At 38.8% G+C, this 21,834-nt stretch overlaps 1 protein-coding gene across 8 annotated transcripts in view; it reads left to right on the top strand.

The window, feature by feature from the left end:
* Nucleotides 1-21,431, top strand: part of PARD3 (par-3 family cell polarity regulator) — a gene marked incomplete at both ends in the record, with an annotated part of 463,052 nt that extends 441,621 nt beyond the window's left edge. For all 8 annotated transcript variants that reach the window (XM_082015586.1, XM_082015587.1, XM_082015585.1 and 5 more), the window contains 3 exons: nt 7,549-7,669; nt 17,664-17,791; nt 21,038-21,431. In XM_082015586.1, coding sequence (XP_081871712.1) covers nt 7,549-7,669; nt 17,664-17,791; nt 21,038-21,431 — 643 coding nt within the window. The remainder of the gene's footprint in view (nt 1-7,548; nt 7,670-17,663; nt 17,792-21,037) is intronic.
* Nucleotides 21,432-21,834: the final 403 nt, after the last annotated feature.

The following is a 21,834-nucleotide window of genomic DNA, read 5'->3' as shown; positions in this document are numbered from 1 at the left end:
AGATGTTCCTTTTTGCAAATAGCTGCCGTGCTTTAAGAAGTGACTGCTCCCTAGCTCTTGTTGCTGCCCTTCTGCTCAAGATTTCTGCCCCACCGTCATCCGGAGAGGAGATCAGAGGGAGCTCTCCCTAAATAGCTTCCAGCAAAGCAGCTGGATTAGCTTAAACAGAGACAAAGACTGACATGGCCTGAAGCCCACTAGGGATCTCTCCGATGACCCCTTCTGTTGGCACAGGAATGGCCAGCTAGGTCCAGGAGAGGATTTTTTCTCTGTCGTCTTTATTAAATGTCTTTGTATTGCTGTGCCAGGCAATCCTTGTGTTGACACAAAATAGCCTGTGATGCCTAATTGTGGATGTTCATCAGACCTAACAGCACTGGAGCCATCATTGTCTGTTCCAGTTAGGATAGGAAGGTACTTAGAAGGTCAGAGCCTGTATCTCCCCGGCCACCTATGAAGTAATTTTGTATTTCATTTAGAATAAAAAATGCAAATTTCTCCTTTGCTTGATCACCAGTACCTTTGTTTTATTTTCTTTTTTCATGATTTATTAAAACTTTGTATGTGTATTTCTGCCATTTCCTTAACACCTTCATAAGAAATTCACAGTTAGATGTCATGTATTTTCTTTTAGGTTACATGTGGTGTTCTCTTTTTTTCTTTTTTTTTTAACTTGGAAAATACAATACCCTATGACAATGGCTGTAACAAGTCGTGTGTGGCTGAAAATTGGCTTGGCTTCTATCTGCAAAATCTAACAGCTCCAAAATAAGGCTTAGACTGCGTGATAACCCAGTAGCTGAGTATCTGTTTTCAGATGTTTATAGCGAGCTCCTAAAATCTCTGCTTTTCTTTTTAGTAGAAGAATTCTCCTGAAAAGTAAGACTGGATTTCTGTCTCCGGTGTGCAGGCTCTGACAGGCTAATAAGGAAGAGTGATGGTGGCAATAAAAAGGGTCTTGGGTGCATTCTTCAGATTTCACTGGTTGTAAAATGACGGCCCTTCTGCAGAAGGGCCACAGAGGGACTCAAAGTGAAATCTAGTCTGGAGAGTTTGAAGAGACTGTTGCGATGAAGTGACCTCCCCATCAGCTCCAACTCTCTGCTGTTGTTTATGGCCATCCCATCAGAAGCGAGTGCCGAATTAAGAGCATTTGAGATTACCTTTTTAACCCAGAGAACAGAGGTGTATTTTTTTTTTTAATTTTTAATGATTTACTCCGCTGAAATCGGTGTGAAATGATCAACAAATCGCAATGTCAAAATCTGGAAATTAATTTCATTCACTGAAGAAAGCAAGTGTTATTGGGGACTTGCATAACTTCTTTGTGGTACGGGAGTTGATGACTACCACTTTGAAGGTAAACTGGGAATGAGATAAAACTTCCTCATGAGCTGATTTTGCATGCGTACATATTGACATAAATCCTAGGATTTAAATCCTTGTTTTGATGGAATTAATATGCTGAAGTGTGTAGGTATGTGTACAGGTAACGTGTTAGATCTTGCCTGTCATATTAAGCCAATCCCTGAATTTATCTGCCTTTAAAAACTGCAGGCTTTAAAGGATATGTAATGTTCTGTGTTCGTTTAGCAAATATGAAATGGCAAGAGAGAAGGATTTTTATAACCTTGTGAACAGTAGAAATAAGCCAAGATTGGAAGAGATGTGGGGGGAAAGAATTCAGATAGGATGCTCTTCAGCATGCAAGAAGCTGCCCTTGTTAGAAACTAACTTTGCATGCATAATTAATTTGAGCAGCACATTCCATTTCTTACAACTAGAAGAGAAATTGAATTCAGGTGTTTGGTGAACATATGGGGGATTTACTATGAATTTATGACCTGTGGTTTGAGTGTAAACCCCCAAGATACTAGCTGATAAAACTTAATGAAGCTTGTGTAGAGAAGCTATTTTGATTTGCAGTTTTGTAATTGATACATTTTCGGGTTTTTTACACCTCTCCCCCACCTTTTAATGCCTTATTCCCAGTAAATTCTTTGACACTTAAGAAAAACAAAAGTAGGGTAGGATAAACCTTTCTATGCCGCCTTCCAGGTTACAACTGCACTGTGTTATGAGTACATTTGTAGTCTAACAAATTTGGTCTCTTGCTCAGCTGTCTTTTTTTCTCAACTGGCTATAGTCATCTGTAATCACACAACAGCTCTTTTATATGACATCGACTGTGGTTGCTCCTGTTTGTGTGCTGTGCCCACACCCTTGTGTTTGTGGAAAATCTATTCCCTGGTATCCCAGAGAAGGACTGTACATAGGGCACCCTGGAAGGAGAGTACTAACCAAATCAGTTACACTAATTTAAAAATATAAACCATAAAACAATATAATAAGAAAAGACCAACCTCCTCTGGCAAGCTAGTGGCATGCAGGAGATGGTGGAAACTCAGCCACTGCCCAGCCATCATCAATCCCACAGTGTGTGGGCAGTCATCTGTGTCAATGACAATTAACAAATCTGCTTAAAGTGAACAGACCAGCAGACTGTGCAGTAGAGCATGGTGCTAACTTTAAGCGTGGTAAAGGGCATATTTTCATTTTATTTTACATCCATGTCTTTTTGCAACAACTTGACAGTTTCTGCTTATCCGCCCTCAAGGACCATCTGAAACAGACAAATCCATCTGCTTGGAGTAAGCACCGTGGCGAGAGGGTGCTTGAGTTTCAGTAAATGTAGCATAAGCTTTTATGTTAGATTATCACCACTCCTCTGCTTTCTGTTGGGCTGTTTTCAGCCTGCTCAAGCCATTGAAGTAAGGGGCCAATTTTGTAGACGCTCAGCTAGCTCTGAACTTTGGCAAGGACGCGTGCTGCCAACTAAGGCATGGCCACCAGAGCAGGGACATCATTAATCCATAATGGGTTGGAAAGAAACACTTTTTCTCCTCATGTCTACCTGTAGACACAGGTAGGTTCAAATTCAGCTCTTGATTTTTAATATGACACAAGTAATCTGTTGAAATGGAAAGGAATTTATTTTATACAAATAGGTGATAGTTATTTGCCAGCTTGAAGTAAATAAGAACCCATCTGTGTCTTATAACTGCTATCCAGAGATCTAAGCAGCCGGTCAGGCCAGCGAGTCCCTGGCAGCTCAAATCTGTGTTAAAAGATTTCGGGTGTAAAGAACACGGTTTGTTTACTAACCTTTTGGTTATTCTAGTCATGTTGCAACTGCCTGGTGATGTTGTTAAGACCCTTTTCCATGCTTTTTCAGGCCAACAAATTTTTTTCCAAAGCTTTAGTCATCCCTGTTCAGTAGCATGTTTGTATCTACTTTATCACGCTGAAAATCTGTCTGTTTTGAAAGGATTACAACTCTGTACATCAGTGGATGACATCACACTGAGCCATTGCTTAATGATCTGAGACTCTGATGGTTTCTGGAAATATGTGGCAGCTCTGTCCTATCTAAGCCTTGCTTACAGTTACATTTTTAGCCCGTGCTAGTGGTTGTGTGTTTTAAAGCAACACTCACAAAATCGCTGATTGTGAAATGTGCCATCTGCAGATGGTCGGCAGTGGGGTGCCAAGTAGATACAAGGAAGCCCAGCCACCTTGCAACCCGACTTAGCTTTGGCCCTAAAAGACTTTCACTGATTTTTATTTCTTTTAAGAACATTTAATAATGACAGCACTTTGAAGGAAGAGCGTCACTTACATCTGATGCTAGGAGGTGCTAATTGTCTTCTCTAAGTTCACAACCATCTTGTTACTAAGTTGGCATAAGGAAAGGCTGTCTGGGCAAGATGTGGTTACTGCAGAGAGTTGTAATTCCAGTTTTGCTAAAAAGTTTAAAACTAGCATAGGTCAAATTTTCAATAAACTTTGGATGGATTTCAAGTTAAACTCCTTCCTTCCTGCTTGTAGTCTTGAATACTTTGAGGTGAATTTACCTTCAGATTTTCAGCTCATCTGAATGAAAAACTCAAACAAAACATGGTGCATTTAATTAAACTTTTGAAGACTTGCACGGTACATCTGCAAAAGTCAAAAGGGAATTTAAGCAGCAGGAACACCTGCAGCCCTGCATCCTAGTAAACTGCTGATACGACCTTACCTCTCTTGGATAAATTCATCCAATAAGTCAAAATTCATTTTGCTTTAGACTGGCTAAGGACTCTTCACACTGGATATCATTTGTTTAGATCTGTCCCAAGGGATAATGATGTGACTTACATAAAGAGTTGTAGATAAAACACAACATCTCGGACCTGAAAAGGAATAAAGGTAGGTTTGCACTTCTGACTCCAAAATTGTATTTGTGACAGGTTTTTTTATTGTGATTATGATTTTTTGCATATTCCACCTTCTGGAAGTGGTAATTGTTGGCTGGGGGTTGAATGAGATATCAAACGGGTGTACTGAGTGTTCCCTGAATGCAGTTGGAGTGCAGTGGGAGACGTAAAAAACATAGCAAAAAAGCACTGATGAGAAAATCACCTGGATGGAGAGAGGCATGAAAAGAAATGGGAGACAGCATGGCAGACCAGGATGGAGATGTGCAAGCCTTCACTGGTGGGAAAGTTAGGGCAGCTAAATAATTTAACCTAGAGAATCAGAACAAGGTTGAGAGGAAAACGGAAACAAAAGGAAGCCAATGTGAGATATAGTCCAAGCCCTCAAATAATCATTTCTTAAAAGTATCTTAGCCCCTCCTTAGCTGCCTGCCTTTTTCTTTTCCGTCTTCAAAATAAAAATGTTTAATTTTATTATTATTTTTATAAAACCACAGACTTGACCTCACTTTCTGCATCTCACAATTTCAGAGCACAAAGAAATTTGAGTAGATACAGAAGTGGTTTTGTCTTTTAATTTAGCACTTTCTTTTCTGTGAAATAGTCCTTTTTTACAATTCCATTCTTTTGCAATTTTCTAAATTTGTGTCATGTCCCTTGCTTTTCAGATAAAATAGAAATATTGTTTAAAAGATTTATCTTCTCTGCCATTATCAAACCTTTTAATAACTTCGAATAACTTTTCTTAAATCAGTTTGATTTCTTCCTTTTCTTTTTCTTTTTCTTTTTTATTGTCATTAGAATAAGTTCTTCTTAGGTCTGGAGACAAGTTAATCATAAATCCCAGGATCCTCGTTGTCCTTTGTTGTTCCACCTCTGCAGTGTAAAGGATGTCAAATTCATGCATTTTCTGTTCAGGAGGAGACATATATTTTGGCTTCATGGCATGGACGCTATGCATTTGCTTGCCATTCATGTAAAAACATGTAATTGCTTTAATGAGTAACAATCACAAAATGTGCACAAGTCCTCAGATCTGTAATAACCCTTCCAGTAGCCCATTTTGAGGCTGGTAGAGGGGGTCTGTTCCTTATAATGCGCAGCATTTAGTTCAGTATGTTTGGGTTTTACCTTGTGTTTTTCTTTGCCACTGGATAACTGCTCTGGTGTAATTTTTGCACTGTGATCCCTTAGAGTTTGAAACAACCTTGATTAAGAAAGACTGATTATTTACCGATCAGCTTGAGTACTTCAAGGTGTCTATATATGGTGTTTTCCTAGTAATTTTGCACCGAAGTTCATTGGCATAACTCTTTCAAATACATGTTCTTATACCTGAAATACTAATAGTTAAAGTGTTTTGCTGCATTTGAGTGCAATTTATCTTACGGAAAACACTGTCTGTGTAGAAAGTATTGGACTACTTGTTTGTTAGATTAACAATACCAGTTTTAAAAATCAACTGACCATTTAAAAGTACTTTGTATGTCTTGTACTGGATTGTGATGATTACATTTAAATTTGCAGTGCATAGCAATGCGTGGGAAAAACCAAGTGGTTGTATAGTAAAGCTGGGCAGAATTTGACTATAAGGAATAAATTTACATAACAGAAAACTGCAAATGGAGATAAGCTGTTTCACAAAATGAAGTTGAATTAAGGAAATAGAATTAGCAACATACCTTCAATGAACTGGAAATTTTGAAAATGCCACAATGTTTCACTTCCACCTGTTCTACATAAAGCTTCCTTCAACTGTACTTTTCAAAATGGCAATTTGCACATAGAAGTTGACCTACCCTAGAAATAAAGCATTTCTTAAAGCTCCCATTTGCAAAAAAATAAAAGAAAACGCTTCCCTAAATTCCTTCCTTTTCCTTGCCTCTGGTTTCAAAGAAAAGAAAAAAACCAAAACAAACCTCTTCAAAAATTAGCCTTTGCCAGGACCATGCTAATTTTTCTGTTTGGCCAACCAAGCACTGATAAGCTCCATTTAATGCCACTGAAAAGTGTGGGAGGTAACGTTTCAAACACCTATGGCCTCCAATCCACTGCACCCACCAGCCCCAAAAGACATGGAAAACAGTCACAAACGGACTCTAAAATTGTCTCTTTTTGTATGAGAGAAGACATGGGATATAAATTCACTGTGTTTTATTGTACCCTGTGTCCAAGAACAGGAATCTGTGGAATTGCTTTCTGTTGTCTCCCTGCAGAATTCTCCTTTGAAGCAAAGTAATAGCTGACCATTCCTCATCAGCTCTTTTGAAATAAACAATGAAATGCAAGGCTTAAGAAGGCTGTAATAAGAGATTAAAATGCTTCTGGTTAGTCTTGATAGAACATATTTATTTGTCAGGCTTCCCGTGATTCGCACATTAACATGTTTAAAATAGGGTGGGGGTGGTAGGGTCAGGTGTGAGCCGTACAGCTGGAAAAACGGCAGCGAGATTAATAAACATCCACTTTCTCTCTGCCCCATGAAATAAGCCATTCCTGTGCATATTTCATTATGGTTTCACATAAACCTGCGCTATGGAGAGCAGATTATCTGCGACAGGTGTCGTGGAAAAATTGATGGTTTTGAAGAGTTCAAGGTTCTGGGTGTGCTGGTACGTCGCGGTACCCCCGGGGCTGAGCACTCCCCAGCCCACCGGCGTCCGCGGGGCGTTAGCCAGCGCCGGTCTGCTGCCCGGGCGCGTTCCTGCGTACGGCACTGTCAAATGTATTGCTTCTTACTGGCCCCCAAGCCTTTTAATGCTTTCAGACTGATCAGTTTACAAGACTTGTTAAAAGCAGAACTAAGGGATGACAGGCTCTTATTGATTGGGGAAAATAATCAAATTTTATATAGGTAGGGCCTTCAGACATTGTAATTAATTTGGTGTAACTAAAGATCTGCCACTACTACAGTTTATTGATTGGGAAAAAGTATCTTTCATGTTTATTCAGTAGCAGAGATCATTAGGACTTTTAATTTCCCTTTATGTTAAGTCTGATGTGAGCGCATCTATTCCTTTTCATTTCTAGGAGTGACATATACTGAAAAGATGCCGGCAACTTTTGATGATTTTTAGGAAGAACCCCCTTTGTCTTATCGTTACACCTTCTGAAGTTTATAAGTCAAACAGCATTAATCATCTTTAAAAAATTAAAGATCTTTGTACTAAATGCTTGGAAATTATTTTTAAATCTGTACTCCCACACTGTAGTAGCAGTCCCATGCTAAGAAACTACAGTCGCAGATGGCAGTTCCCAAGTATATTGATCATTTCCATCCTCCCTCTTTTAGCAACAGATCAACCCCTAACAATCATGACCGGATACAACGCCTGAGACAAGAGTTTCAGCAAGCAAAGCAAGATGAGGACGTGGAAGACAGGAGACGTACTTACAGTTTTGAGCAGCCATGGGTAAGTGTACGGAGCCTGTCAAATCTGGAAAGGTTGGCTGACGCCTGCTGTCCCCGGCTGGTTGGGAGCAGACCGGCAGGGGTGCGGGGTCCTCTGCCTCCACACTTCTGCACTTTCTGTTATCCCCATTTTTGGTTCACTGATGTTTATTTAATTTCTAAACTTCTTCAGCCATCTGTCCTGTGTGCATATAGCGTTACTTGCTCTGTGTTTAGACCCTCGACTCTGTGAGTTACTACTTGGGTTTTTTTACCTCAAAGGCAATATCAATTATTCTGAAATTTTCTAGGAAAATGAGAATAAAACACATGCTAACAGTAAATAATTTAGAGAGAACATGTAACCTTGTAAATGGTATTTTCTCTGAAGCAATATTACTGTGATTAGTTCTTTTCCTTAAGAGGAAGAACTATGTGTTTTCACAGTAAAAATGGAGAGATATGTGTAATAGCATACTTCACAATAGTGTGCCTTTGCCACTTGTATTAGCCAAGACAGCTCTGTCTCGAGACATACATCCTAATTGATCATTTAAATCCTGTTCAATCTGATACAGCAACGTGATACAATTATGTAAATCCATGTGCTTATCTTGTCTTACGTAATTTAATGAATCGGTGTTGCTTTTTGATCAATTACGTATCCTAAACTAGGATCCTTTAAATATGGGATAAATATTTTATTGCATTTTTGTTTAAAATTCCACAATAAAGGCAGTGAACGATTTGCTTGCATTCCCAAAAAAGCGGGAGCTGTATGTTGACAGCAGTAGAATCTCTCACAGCTTCCTCCGAAGCGGGTGTAGGTGATGGGTTATTATGACTTAGCATTACGATGCACACGAGCCTGAGGTGGAGACCAAAGATCTCCATCTGTGTGTATGAAGCCACTGAGAACAACCTAGGTAGCATCATAATGCATATGTCATCTTTGTTTGCCCATTGTGGTGGATATAGAAGATTTTTTTACTTTTGTTGGGTCTTTGTGTCCTTTTCCGTCTTAAACTCACCAATTTGAACTTGTGGTATTTTTGACATGCAGCATGGAGAGGAACAAAGGTAAATGTATCCCTAAATGACCTATCAGTGCTTAACATACTGCATCAGGATTTAGGCTTCTCTTCTCCCGTGTTAGAAAATCTCTAACCTTCTCTGAAACTGAATAAATAAAGCAAACATTTTTTTATGACCGGTTGTTTTCCATTTGTTGTGGTGAAGATAATGTGATAGCTCATCGCAGTTATAGTGTAGCAGTTTTGGGGTGAAAGGGGGCTGGGTGTAGGAGGTACTTTCCATTATGCATATGGACTGCTGTTTAGTCTCCAAATGAGAGGTTTGAGCAGCATTCTTGGGAAAACTGTGTATGAGAAAAACTTGCACTCTTGAAGACTTGGGAACTTAACTACTGAAGGTCATGGGCCAAATTGCTGTATATCTAAATGCCATAGCAACTTTAGACAGGCAACTTGGCTTTTATTGCAGTTTCTTGTAATGAGCGAGGAGGGAATTATTTGGATGACAGGCTGATTACCTTAGGAATGGAATAATTTCCTAAATTGTGGGTCAGAACACTGACCTTTCCTTTTTCTCTTATTCAAACAAATGGGATCTCTCTGTTTACTCCCTTTCTACAGATCATGCAAATGAGCTCGAAGTGACTAATTCAGCTTAATGTATTAATATTAATTCTGAAGCTTATTGTTGCTTTTGTAGGAGCTGCTCTGTTGTTAAATACATAGATGACCAAATGTTTTATTTTAGATAAGTACTTTAAAAAAAATCGGCCCAGAGTATTTCTGAATTATTTTTTTTTCCATCATGTACTCCAGCCTTTCAAGATCACAATGCTTGGAAAGGATAAAGCAATGATCTCATCCATTTCAGCAGTTCACAGTCATTTCAGTGTTAAGGAGCCATAACCTTCTCTCTTAAGGAGTGTGTATTACTTTAACATATTAGTCTAAAATAATGGACTTTGTTAAGACACCCTCTCAAAACAGGTCCAGATGTATTACCAAATACCAGTGACACAAAAAAATGGTTTATAATACATATGCAGGAAAATACTTAGATACATTCATCAACGTCTTTTCAGTCTTCTCCATCTGTAAGCTGTTGGTTACAAACCACAGCAGTGAAAAGTGCACCTGTATGTGGACCGCTGTTGAAAAGTGTGTTTTCACCTGAGGGAGGTGGGTTGCGCAGCCTACATAAACAAAAGGCTTTACATCCAGAGAAGCCTCTGAGCCTCGTGACGGCAGCCAACTCCGACCTGGTTTGGATGGAAAGAGAGGAAAAACCCATGCGCGGAGAAGTGTGCGCTATGAGGTGACAAGTAGTTTGCATTTCTCATTAACAAGATGATGGGAGGGTTGAGGATAGGGAACAAAGCGCTGATGCGATGTGGGACCATTGGTTACTTCAAGGAAAGTGTAAATGAACACAAAGTTTGCAGTGTAAGTAATGGATACTGACGGAAATCTGGCAGCTCTGAGGATATTCAGAGGACCTCAATAGCTCAGAAACCTGCAAACGTATTATCAGAATGATCCTGTGGACGTCACCAACTCCAATCCATCCCGGACTATTAACGGCCTGTGACACAGGAGTCCGGTTACCTGTGACAAATACCATCAGTCTCCTCCATGGGTTGGAGGCAGATCTCCGTACCGTGGAGCACTCCATCCTGCTGGCTCTGAGCGATACCCATGGCCGAAAGACCGGCGCCTGACCCCGTCCCTTTCTGGCCGTGCCCATGGGGTGGAGGTTATTTCTCTCTGGATGAGCAACGCGAGGGAGCTGGACTTCTTGCCCGGCTGTGCTTGCCCTGCCAGTAAACAAAATACTTGACTGCCTACGAGTGCTCGCACGGCATCAAGCAGCTGAACAGACACAAAAAGCGATAGCGCTGGAATGAGATGACACTGTCTATTAAGCCGTGTAACGTTTCTGCTCAAGGCCATTCGAATGACACGCTGTTAATAACTGACTAACTGTCGCAACGTTGAGCCATCTCTGGAATCCACTAGTTCGGCAAATGAGTCGAAGCTTTATGGAGAAGGTTTTTGCATTTGTTTATTTTAAGATAACTTTCTCAGGCTTCATACTTTCTTTTTTCTTACTTGGCTCTTTTATTTTTCGTGTTTCAAAAACAAGCTACAGAGGGGTTCAAGGGCAATACCATGTTCCTAATGTTACATGGGGGAAAAAAAAAAGGAAAAATAACATAAAATATGATTAATCCGCTTTAGTCCTACTGGTGTTAATTCCTGTCAGAATTTGCAGAAATATGTTTCTGGGCATTTGGAATTGCATGGAATCACAGTATGCCTGCTAATGTTTAAGGCCCTTGCTGTTGCTATGACATTTTTATACCAATGCAGTATTCTTTTGGGGCTGATTTTTCTGTTCGGTACCTAAGTTGAGTCTCTAGTTTTTGTTCTTTTCTGGGTAGTATTGGGTCTGTTGAGGTTTATCCTTGCTTGCACCAGTCCTGGGTTTGGGGATTTTGACTGTAATTTGTTCCATATCCTGTATTTTTGCCTAGTCACATCCTAATTAACAGATCCCCACCTTCAATAACAAAAACACAGCATTATAGCCCTAAATGTCATGGGAGTGCACAATCCAATTAAAAAAGAGCATATTAAATCCATTGAAAACACTACAATTGCTTGCCAGTCCTGCCTGTAGGAGCACAGCAACGATCAAAAAACCCACAAAGATGCAGGAGGTACAAAAGTTGGTGGCTTATTTCTTTATCTTTAATTAAAAAAATGAGTGCTAAAAATGGAAAGTGGCAAATGCCATTCAGAAATACATTTTTCTCCAGTCACCCCAGGTCTCTTTGGAGGGTGGGAGAAAATTTGCATCAAGAGAGCAGCTGAGCATGCTCCACTTTAAATATTTAGGAGTCAAATAAAAAGTTTTTCTTCTTTCTAAAGATAACAACTAACTGGGTCAAAAGAAGTATACTACCTGACTTGTCTGAGTAAAGCTTTAATTACATGTGCAAATTTGTGAAAGGTAAATAACTGCATGTCTTTCACAGAGGAAAGACTCCAGTGGTCCTAATAACATACTTGGGCATGGCCTGATGGATAAACGCTCAGAAAATTTAGGGACTACGCTTGTTTTTTCTGCTGCTTTTTTGTGTGCAGATCTTGTCTCTAAGACAGATTTAAAGAAGAAAAATATTATCTTTTATCTGCTTATGGTACTCTTTCTTGTTCCTGTATGCAAGTCCTTCAAGCCATAATGAATTTTAAATAACTTAAAATTCCTTTAGAAAAAAAAAAAAAGCCTGATTTTTATCGCTGCAACTTCAACTGTAACATATTAATTTTACCTGGAAAAATGAATAACAGACCATACTCAAAACAAACATTGTAAAGTTTATATCAGACTGTAAATTATGTAGAATTACTCAACACATTAATGAGAAAGAAAAGTAGTATATTAATTCTTTCTATTATGAATCCATTTCAAGGGTGTCTTTCAGGATTTTTTATTTAAGATATTAGGCAATATCTAATGGAGCATTGCATAGACAAAGAATACCTTAGGAGCTAAATTGCTGTTTCTCCTACCCCAATCTGTTTCAGAGAAGAAACCAAAGTTATGCAGGGCAGCCTCTCCACAGGTAGTTCCTCTTCAGTTGTGTCGTTAATATCCATTCTGTGTCAAATTTGGGAAGAATTTCATGACACATCTGCAACTTCTTGCCAAGATTTAGGCTCTGACTTTAAAATTTCATGTTTGGAACTTTTTTCTCCCACTAGTTTCAATCTACTAATTTATGTGAAACAGAAAATGAAGATAGAAGATTTTTAAAAGAAATGAAATAATTTCCATTTGTAAACAAACATATTTATAGCTCACAGGCATGCAGTGCATGGAAATACCCCAGGCAGAATTTCAGGTCTTTCTAAGTGGTTTGTTTCTACTATACAGAAGATTTTCTTTCTGCCGCTGCTATACACAGAATGGAAATCTTAGTCCCATACCATGCCGTTCAGCTTCCTACATATACACCATAGAAAGATACACAAAGGGATGGGATTTTCTTACTATATGGTGCCTGAATTAATACACACACCTGTTGGCAATTTTTAAAAGAAATATTGCTATATGTTCTGTTCAACATAGCAACATAAACAAAAAGATAGAAGTAAAAATAGTTTTCAAGGGCATCTCCCAGAGCCACTGAATGTTTTTTTATCATTCTGAATGTACACAGTTACTGGATTGTCTGTCATCTGTGCCAAGTACATTTACACATAAAGCAGGCACGGTCATTTAATCTTATCTATTTCTAATTAGTGCTGAACTATAAGAACTACAGACCTTCTGGGTGCCTGATGTCTACCAGCTTCCCAGGTGAAGTTGAAACTTCTCGCCTAAACACGGAGTTTAATCTGGACAAAAATTAGCACATGTATTTTAATATTAATTAATGGTCTTTTTTCATAACTGGGAAGATACTAAGGGACTTGTTCTTTTAGTAATCTCCCTGTTAACATTTGATTTATCATAACAAAGGAGTTCTATGAGTTTGAGCAGGCATTTCTCCCAGCGTCTCCCTATGACAGTAAGCTGTGAGGTAGCTGTGTCACCTCAACGGGTGGATCTCACGTCGCCTGAACTTGTTGGATCTCCCTGAAAACCCAGTGCCCTGGATCCCCACCATGATCTCCTCTCTCCAATTCTGTGGCAACTTTGATCTGTGCCAGTGCTGGAGTGTCCGTGCTGCCACCACGCAGAGCTTCCCTCCGTGGGCAGAAATGCCACTCTGCAAGGAAGCAAACTGCGTGGGCAGCCACTGGTGTAGGTAGGAAAGAGAGGGTGGACCTTTATCCCTAAAACACGCTGCCCTTTACTGCTGATGGTGGTCAGTGCAACATGGGCCATGGGGGCAGACTCCCTGTGAAATGCAAAAATGTTGTTTGCATGAAGTGAGAAATCTGCAGAAACTTTTAACTTTGCAGCCCTGGTTTTAAATGAATGCCTCTTTGAGAAGAGAGCTGTGTAATCTTATGTGTATCAAAGCACAATTTTACGTGCTGAATATTGTTTAACAATGCTGAATGCCATAACTATCATTGCCACTTAAATGTATTGTGGAAGACAGGAACATACATTTATTTGTATAATGCAGCCTTGGTTGTTATTGTGGCCTTGACCGCATCCCGATTTTAAAGGTCAGTGCTTGTCACACATCTCATTGCAAACAAGGCCAGAGTTCTTATCAATCTGTACTGAGAAGACCGAGCTGTTGCCAGGTTTGTTGGATGATTTCAGGTTGTTGTAATTGTACTTAGCCTTGTGTTGATATCAGTGTTAAAATTACTGTCTTATGTGTCTTCCTTATACCTTTTTTTGTTGCTGTTGAAAAATGTGAAAATAGTTCAACTTTTTTTTTTAATTACCTGCATTTTGTGCTGACATAAATGAGGTATGCATGTATATAGATGTGTGTTTGTATATATATTTTATATAAATATATATGTATAAAAATATACTTTGGGGATTGAGCCAAAATTACCAATTAGCTTTTGAAGATTACTCATGATATAAATATTTTTGGTTTAGATACTTTAATTGAAAGCATATTGAAAAGATAAATCACTGTATGGAGATCTGCATTCTTCGGAACAATTTAAGGATCCAAAAAGGAATACGTTAAGTCTTTATATGATCATCATCTATCAAGGGCATTCACTATGGTATCACTGAGGTTTTTAAAGAAAAGATTTGAATGAAAGGCCTTTTCATTAATAATATTGTTGAGTGTACCTGTCTGTGTATATATATGTTTACATACAGACGGCGTATTTTTATGTCACGTCATTGCCATATTTTTGGATGCTTGGAATCAGATAGCAGATGAACAGGTTATTGTGGATGTGAACAACATGCAGGCAGGGCTCAAAATAAGTATCCTTTTCAGCTTAGTTGAGTATTGCAAATCCACTTAATTTAACAGGGGTACAGGTACTCATACCTTCAGAAAATCAGATAATGGATTTTAGACATTTGCCTTTAGACCTGTGAAATTATAAATGTCATCCATTAGGTGAAATTCTTTGTGAACTGCTGAGAATCCAGACCTGACTCCTCAGATCCGGTCATGTGGGGCTTGCGCTACAGTAGGCGAGCAGGCGTGATAGCCCCTTCCTCTATTTAGCCGTTGGTTCCTATGTGCATTAAAAAAGATATCTCTGAAGCTATGTTTTGATCTTAGTCCATTCATAGTCCACTAGGGCTTTCAAAGCCTCTGTCTCTTTAGTAAAGGCTTTTGTGCTAACTTCAGCTCTCTGCACATGCGTGTGCATGTACTTGCATTCCTGCTTTCTAGATGGTCCAGAGGAGGGCCACAAAAATGATCAGAGGGGGGGAACACCTCTCCTGTGAAGAAAAGCTGAGAGAGTTGGGGTTGTTCAGCCTGGAGAAGAGAAGGCTCCAGGGACACCTTCTTGCAACCTTTCAGTCCTCAAAGGGGGCTTATAAGAAAGGTGGGGACAGGCTTTTTAACAGGGCCTGTAGCGAAAACACAAGGGGTAATGGTTTTAAACTAAAAGAGGGCAGATTCAGACTAGATCTAAGGAAGAAATTTTTTATGATGAGGGTGGTGAAACCCTGGCACAGGTTGCCCAGAGAGGTGGTAGATGTCCCATCCCTGGAAACATTCCAGGTCAGGTTGGACGGGGCTCTGAGCAACCTGGTCTAGTTGAAGATGTCCCTGCTCTTTGGGGGGGGGGGCGGGGGGTGTGGACTAGATGACCTTTGAAGGTCCTTTCCAACCCAAACTATTCTATGATTCTATGATTCTATGATGCCTTTTAGTGTCTTGCGTAAACCTAAACTGAGCAGCAGCTCTAATCTAACTCCACCTATTTGATAATTTAACCATTCCCTGGGCTGTAAAATGCTTTAATCTGTTATATTTACAGTGAACTGAAAAAAGTGAAACTGTTTTCAAATAAAGAGAAACAATTCTGATTTTGTGTCTTATCTTTGGTAACTACTTTCTCACATATGACATAACTGTAGCGTTCCAACATTGTTGAAGTGGAACCCATGAAATGAGAAGGTTGGCTCTGAAATTATAGTTTAAATGTTTTTATTCCTTATAGAGAAGTTGCCATGGGAGCTTCTAAGTTTCCCCCTGATTCTCTGTAAGCTGCTTATAACCACACTGGAGAGAATTCACAAATAAATCTTGTGATTTTCAAGTAATCACTCACTTCCATAAGCTGAGCCCTTCAATAAAATACCAAATGTCAGAAGACTCTCAATAAAGTCAAGAAAGTTAGAAATGTTGACATATGCAATAACTGAAACGCAGCTCTGTATGTGTTGCCCTTATTTAATATAGTAGGAAGTCTCCATGGGGGTTGTTGGTTTGGACATACATATGTACAGCTTATTCATCTCTAAGAAAATTTCCCACAAGGCTGACACATGATTCTGTTTTCGCAACTTGTTGCTTCATCGTACCGTTCCCAAAGCATTTTTCTTTAGAAATCCTGCTTTACTGAAGATTTTACAGAGTACGTCTACTCTGAAGTAGACATCAATGTTGCATTATGGATTTTCTTAAATAAGTTCTCCATTGCTCATAGTCTATGCTTTCACATTCTGATTCTTTTGCACAATACTCTTCTCGTAAGGGGAAAGGCAGTTGTTCACCAAATTGTGTCTATCTGTTAAATGCTGAGCTGAGACTGATGAAGTTTCTGAAAGTTGTACATCTGTTTCAAATTTGTTGTGTTTCTGGCTGCTTACAGGTACTTGACTATATAGTAAGATGAAGTAGAAGTTTACGTCACAAATGACAACTTTCTGGTTTCTCAAACTTGTCTTCAATGTAATAAGCTTTTGAAAAGCCTTTTATGTTGCAGATATTTGTCAGCCATTATGATATCCTTCTGCTGCAGAAATTATAATTGGCAAAAAACAAAAGAGATGTTCATTTTGAGGGAAGGCACAGATGAAAAGGTAGAAAGTGCTTTAACAAAATCAGGTCTGAGATGAGTTGTTTCAGTCCCAGGCTCAGCCAAGTGGTTATGCTCCCTTAACATCCCAGTGATTAGACATACATGTTTTGAATACAACTGGTAATTTTAGGGAAAAAAATAATGTTTTGTTTCTTTGTTAAGTGAAACCTTACTATTAAAACAACAAGAAAAGCCCGTAACATTCTTCGACTTTTGTGACACCCTATTTTGCAATTTGAAGTCACAAAATTTGAAGAGAGTAGTAATGTAAAATGAAAAGTGGTATCTCTACAAAAGTAAACTTTTTCATAATCCAAAGTTTGAATCCAGCCATTCTGCCAGATCTTGACAGGTAATGCTCTGTATTCACAGAAAGGTCTTCCATTTTCATATCCTCTTAGTATTGTCCTCAAAGTTTCAAATTGTCACCTCATTGTTTTCTAAGATCCTTCTCAGAGATACAGGATTCCCCACTGTCCACAAGAGACTTGCTAGATTTATCTGCTTGATCATATTGAACCAGAAAATGTTCCTCTGTCTCTCAGAAAAGCAAGCAGTGCATGTCCAGACCAACAGCAAAATAGGATGGCTCCTATGGGAGAGCATTGCTTGAGCGTACTGGTGAGGCTGCTCTGCTCCTTCCTCCCTCAGATCCTCAGTGGGGCATAAAACTTAGCATTACCATGGCTAGGCTACCTTAAAGTGTCTGAAGATTTGTTCCACTGACTTAATTTAAATTTCAGTATTACTATAAAAGCACAACCCATTCTGGACCAATATTTTCCTGATACATCTCAGAAATGGGAGGTCAGAAAAAGAATTTGTAGTACAGGACACTGTTATGGGTCAGAATTTAACCTAACGATTATGAAAGAGCTACTTGAACCGCATGTTGAAACAAATACAACTATATGTGTACAATAGCAATTTAGATGATAGCCCTTTTGTGGGTATTTTGTCTACTTTGTTTAAGACATTTTTGTTTTCCCTTTGTAGCCAAGCACCAAGACCTACTCACAGAGTGGCAGACACTCAGTGTCAGTAGAGGTTCAAATGCAGCGGCAGCGGCAAGAAGAAAGAGAGAGTTTCCAGCAAGCTCAGCGGCAGTACAGCTCGTTACCCAGGTACGGTAACTGTCTGAAGCTGTTCAGTGTATAGGAGCCTGGAGCTAATTTCATTTGTGGAAGGAAAATGTTGTACTTGGTGCAGACACTTTTGTTTAGCATCGATATAAGATGGAATGTATTCAATGTGGAAGAGGCATAAAATTTCTTAAGTGAGAGCATGTGATAGCTGTTTATTTTAGGAGAGTTGCTTCAGAGATGATTTCAGTGGGGTTTGTGGCACTCAGCACCCAACAGAATTGAGACATTAAAACAAAGCTATTCTTTGTGGGACACCATCCAGTTTAATTTTCTACAATTACGAAAGTCTAGTGAGCATGACATGGGTTGTCCCCTTTTGACATGTCAGACTATTTTTTTTCATTGCCTAATTCCTTAGAGGGTAGAAATCCTATCTTTGTGATGTTGATACAGACAAAAAACTTTTAAAAGGGAAAAAAAATCTCAAGACCTCAAACAAAAGAATATGGAACTGAGAAACTCTATAAAGAAAATCAGGGGCCTCCAAGTTTCCAGTAAGTACATATCTTCTAAGTTACTGAGTTATTAGCAATGGACAACAAGCAATTAATACATTTTAATTAATACATTTACATTAATATATTTTCTGTCTAAACAAATCTGTATTTTAAAAAAATTTAGATTTCAGGGCGAGATTTTAGCTGTTAGGGCGAAATTTCTTTTACTTGATATTTAGCTTTAAGAATTATCAGAATTTTACCCAACTTGTATTGTAAATTAGATAGCTATCATAGTTAAGCATTAAGCAAATAGTCTTTGCATTTTCAAATATCAGTGGCAATGGTTGAACGGAGAATCCTTTACACCAGAGGTAGAATTTTTCTGTTAAATTTGGAAGGTGTGAAACGAAAATGTAAAGTTGTTGTGTTTTCTCAGATTGTTAGTTTGTCATTTTGAAAATCTTTATATTCCCTTTGCTTCTTATCCCTACCTTCCTTCTGAAGTGACCACACTTATTAATGCCATATTGTTTTTCCTGGTAAATTCTCTTTCAGTTTTGCTAGCCTCAGCAATGCACAGATTGAGTGGAAGAGCACGGATGCTAGTGTTGCTTTTAAGTTGGGGAGGGTTATTTTTAGTTTTAAAACTATGATTCTTAAAACTTGCTTCCCCTGTTCTGTTCAATCACTGGTAACATTTAAAAGTTGGAAGTCAGTTGTAATGCAGTTCCAGTGGCAGAAATTAATACCTGTAAGAAGAAAATTAATCTACAAGAAATTTGGCAAATATTGCTTTGGGTCATAGAAATGCTTGTTTTGAAAAGAGTGACTAAGAACCTCACTCAATGTGGTTTTCAAGATGAGAAATTACTAGCAAGCTAGCAATGCATGTTACTGCGTAATTAATGATAATTTAATGACTTTGTCTGAGCACTCTGGGTATTTGAGCTGTGCTGAGAGCAGGCAGAATTTCAGCACCTTGGGCTAAAGCTGAGTGCTGTAAATACCATGATACTCCTATAACGAGCTGGGACATCCAGTTCTCCAGCTTTACAAACTGTTTGTAACTCTGTGACTGATCTTTAAAGAAATCTTACTCTTAGGAGTAAGGACCTAAACTTAGGTCCCAACTTTAATGTTGCAGCTGTGGCTTTGTAATGATCAAGGTTTGTGCACTGGCTTCATTCTTGCACTTTGTTACTTTTCATCTTATATAGTCTCTCGGGGCCTCCTTTTTCCCCTTTTTGTACTCTTAAATCATTAGTACTGAAGGCAAATAAACTCTTGAGTCAATTTTAAAGGATCTTCCCAGAAAGACAGTGAAAGTGGGCCAACTAATTTTGAAAACATACCAGAAAACAGTCAGTAAATTAAATCAGTTCAGCTAGTCATCCTCTTGTCCCATGTGAAACTGTAAAAGCTATGTTTAACTCTAAGTTAATTTTCTAGTACTTAAAATTTATCTTACTGTAGATCAGAAACCTGACAGTTTCGTAGCCTACAGAGGTTCGTTCAGTTTGCTCTTGTTCCAGGAAGTGATAAAACATGGCTCAGAAACACCATTTCTTTGGCGAAGTTGGATATGCGAATACCAAGAACAGCTCTAAAAATTTGCATAAGAATTTACATTATGTTGTAATAATTTACATTCATCCTGAGTAACAATTTTCATCCAGAGGTCTCAAAATCCATTATGAAATAAGGTGGTTATGGTAATTCTCAAGTTATATGCGTGGAAGGAAGACTGCAAAAACATTAGGTGACTTGTTAGTTTTACTAATGGTAGAAAAATTCTCCAGGTCTCCTGTCTCTCCACTGCATATTCATTGGATGAGGCTACAGCGAGTCATGCATGTTGACATGAAAAACCAAGCCATATATAAACAACTAAATTACTTTCTTATTGATTAATGTTGCAATATATTTTGTTTTACTGCTTGATTCTCGTACACTAATTTTAATCTCCAAGTGGGTATCTCTTGCTGCAGCACAAAATTGGTTTACTTTATCATCACCAATCTTATTTTAAATTCATAAAAGCATCTAGCAGCTTGATAGTAAATTAAAGCTATTTCAAAACCATAATCTGTCTTCAAAATAATGTGATGATTTATTGTGAAAAGAGATAAGGATTTGTAATTCCTATATGTATTTGGTTTATTTATCTACCCCATGGAACCAAAAAATGAGCAAGAAAGGTTATCTCTGCCATTTCTTTTATGAAAGCTATAGCAAACTGGGAAACAGTCCTGCTACAGCACAAAATTCCTTAGTTCTGGAAATGGGAGGAAGAAACTCTCATCTGTGCAACTACCTATGAATAATGAGCTTTATCTTCTGACTTGAGCAGTGTTGGAGCAAGTGAAACAAGTGTGAGTCTAACTTCAAGTCTTTCATGAGTGGCTTTCCAAGTGCTGGCTGTTTATCTGGTTTCTTAGGAAGCACAGCAATACGTATGGTCTTTCTCAGTCTGTAACTGAATTATAACACTATCATCTTAAGAACATGACGCTTGTTGTATCACTGGATGGGTTGTCATGGCATGTTCCTCCTGGAGAGGCCTAAAAACACAGTTCAACAATATAGTTCAACTCTATAGGAAATGCCCAACAAAAGAGGCAAGATGCCTCTTTAGGGCAGAAGAGAACATGACTTCTGGAGAATGCTATAGCTGGGGGAAACCTGATGGCATTGCAGAAACACCCTTCTTTTCAGGGGTTGTTGCCAATAACAGAAGGGGAACCGGAACATTTGTCTTAAAAGCCTCTTGCATTTTTCTTTCCAGGCAAAGCAGAAAAAACGCCAGTTCCGTATCGCAAGACTCCTGGGAACAGAGCTATTCCCCTGGTGAAGGGTTCCAGACTGCGAAGGAAAATCCCAGATATTCCAGCTACCAGGGATCGAGGAATGGCTATATGGGGGGACATGGCTTCAATGCCAGGGTAATGCTAGAAACACAAGAACTGCTCCGTCAAGAGCAGAGGCGGAAAGAACAACAATTGAAAAAAAAAACTTCTTCTGAAGGACCTAGCAACTATGACTCATATAAGAAAATTCAGGACCCTAATTATACCCCTCCTAAAGGTCCTTTCAGGCAAGATGTACCGCCTTCACCATCTCAGGTAGCGAGGCTGAACAGATTGCAAACGCCAGAAAAGGGAAGACCGTTTTATTCTTGAGGTGAAGAAAATGAAGATCAACTTACCATGCAATAAGGAACATTTTCATATAAAGACTTATATTTTGAAAACTTTTTAAACTGATGGTACTAAGGAATATATCCGTTGTCTGTTTCAGTGCCTTTAAAAATTATGGGCAAAGCGTTGGTGGGCCTTATGTCTTTGCCGTTCTGTCTCAAGTGTTGAATTCATGGAAGAATGTTCCACCATTTGACAATCATAGCGGAAGTGAGCAACGCCGCCCCTGCGTACCGAGTCCCATAGCCCAGACCAATAGTTGTCAATGGCTTATTACTAGGTTTTGTTGTAATGTGTTTTACTTTGCAGTGACTTATTACACCAACATGCAGCTTTGTGGCATAAAATTAATGAATTTGAGGTTGAAGGAAGCATTGACATGTCC

The sequence above is a fragment of the Phaethon aethereus genome (assembly GCF_964289735.1).
Source record: "Phaethon aethereus genome assembly, chromosome: 2".
Lineage (NCBI taxonomy): Eukaryota > Metazoa > Chordata > Aves > Phaethontiformes > Phaethontidae > Phaethon > Phaethon aethereus.
The sequence above is the reverse complement of the archived record's forward strand: the minus strand, read 5'-3'. Positions and strand labels throughout refer to the sequence as shown.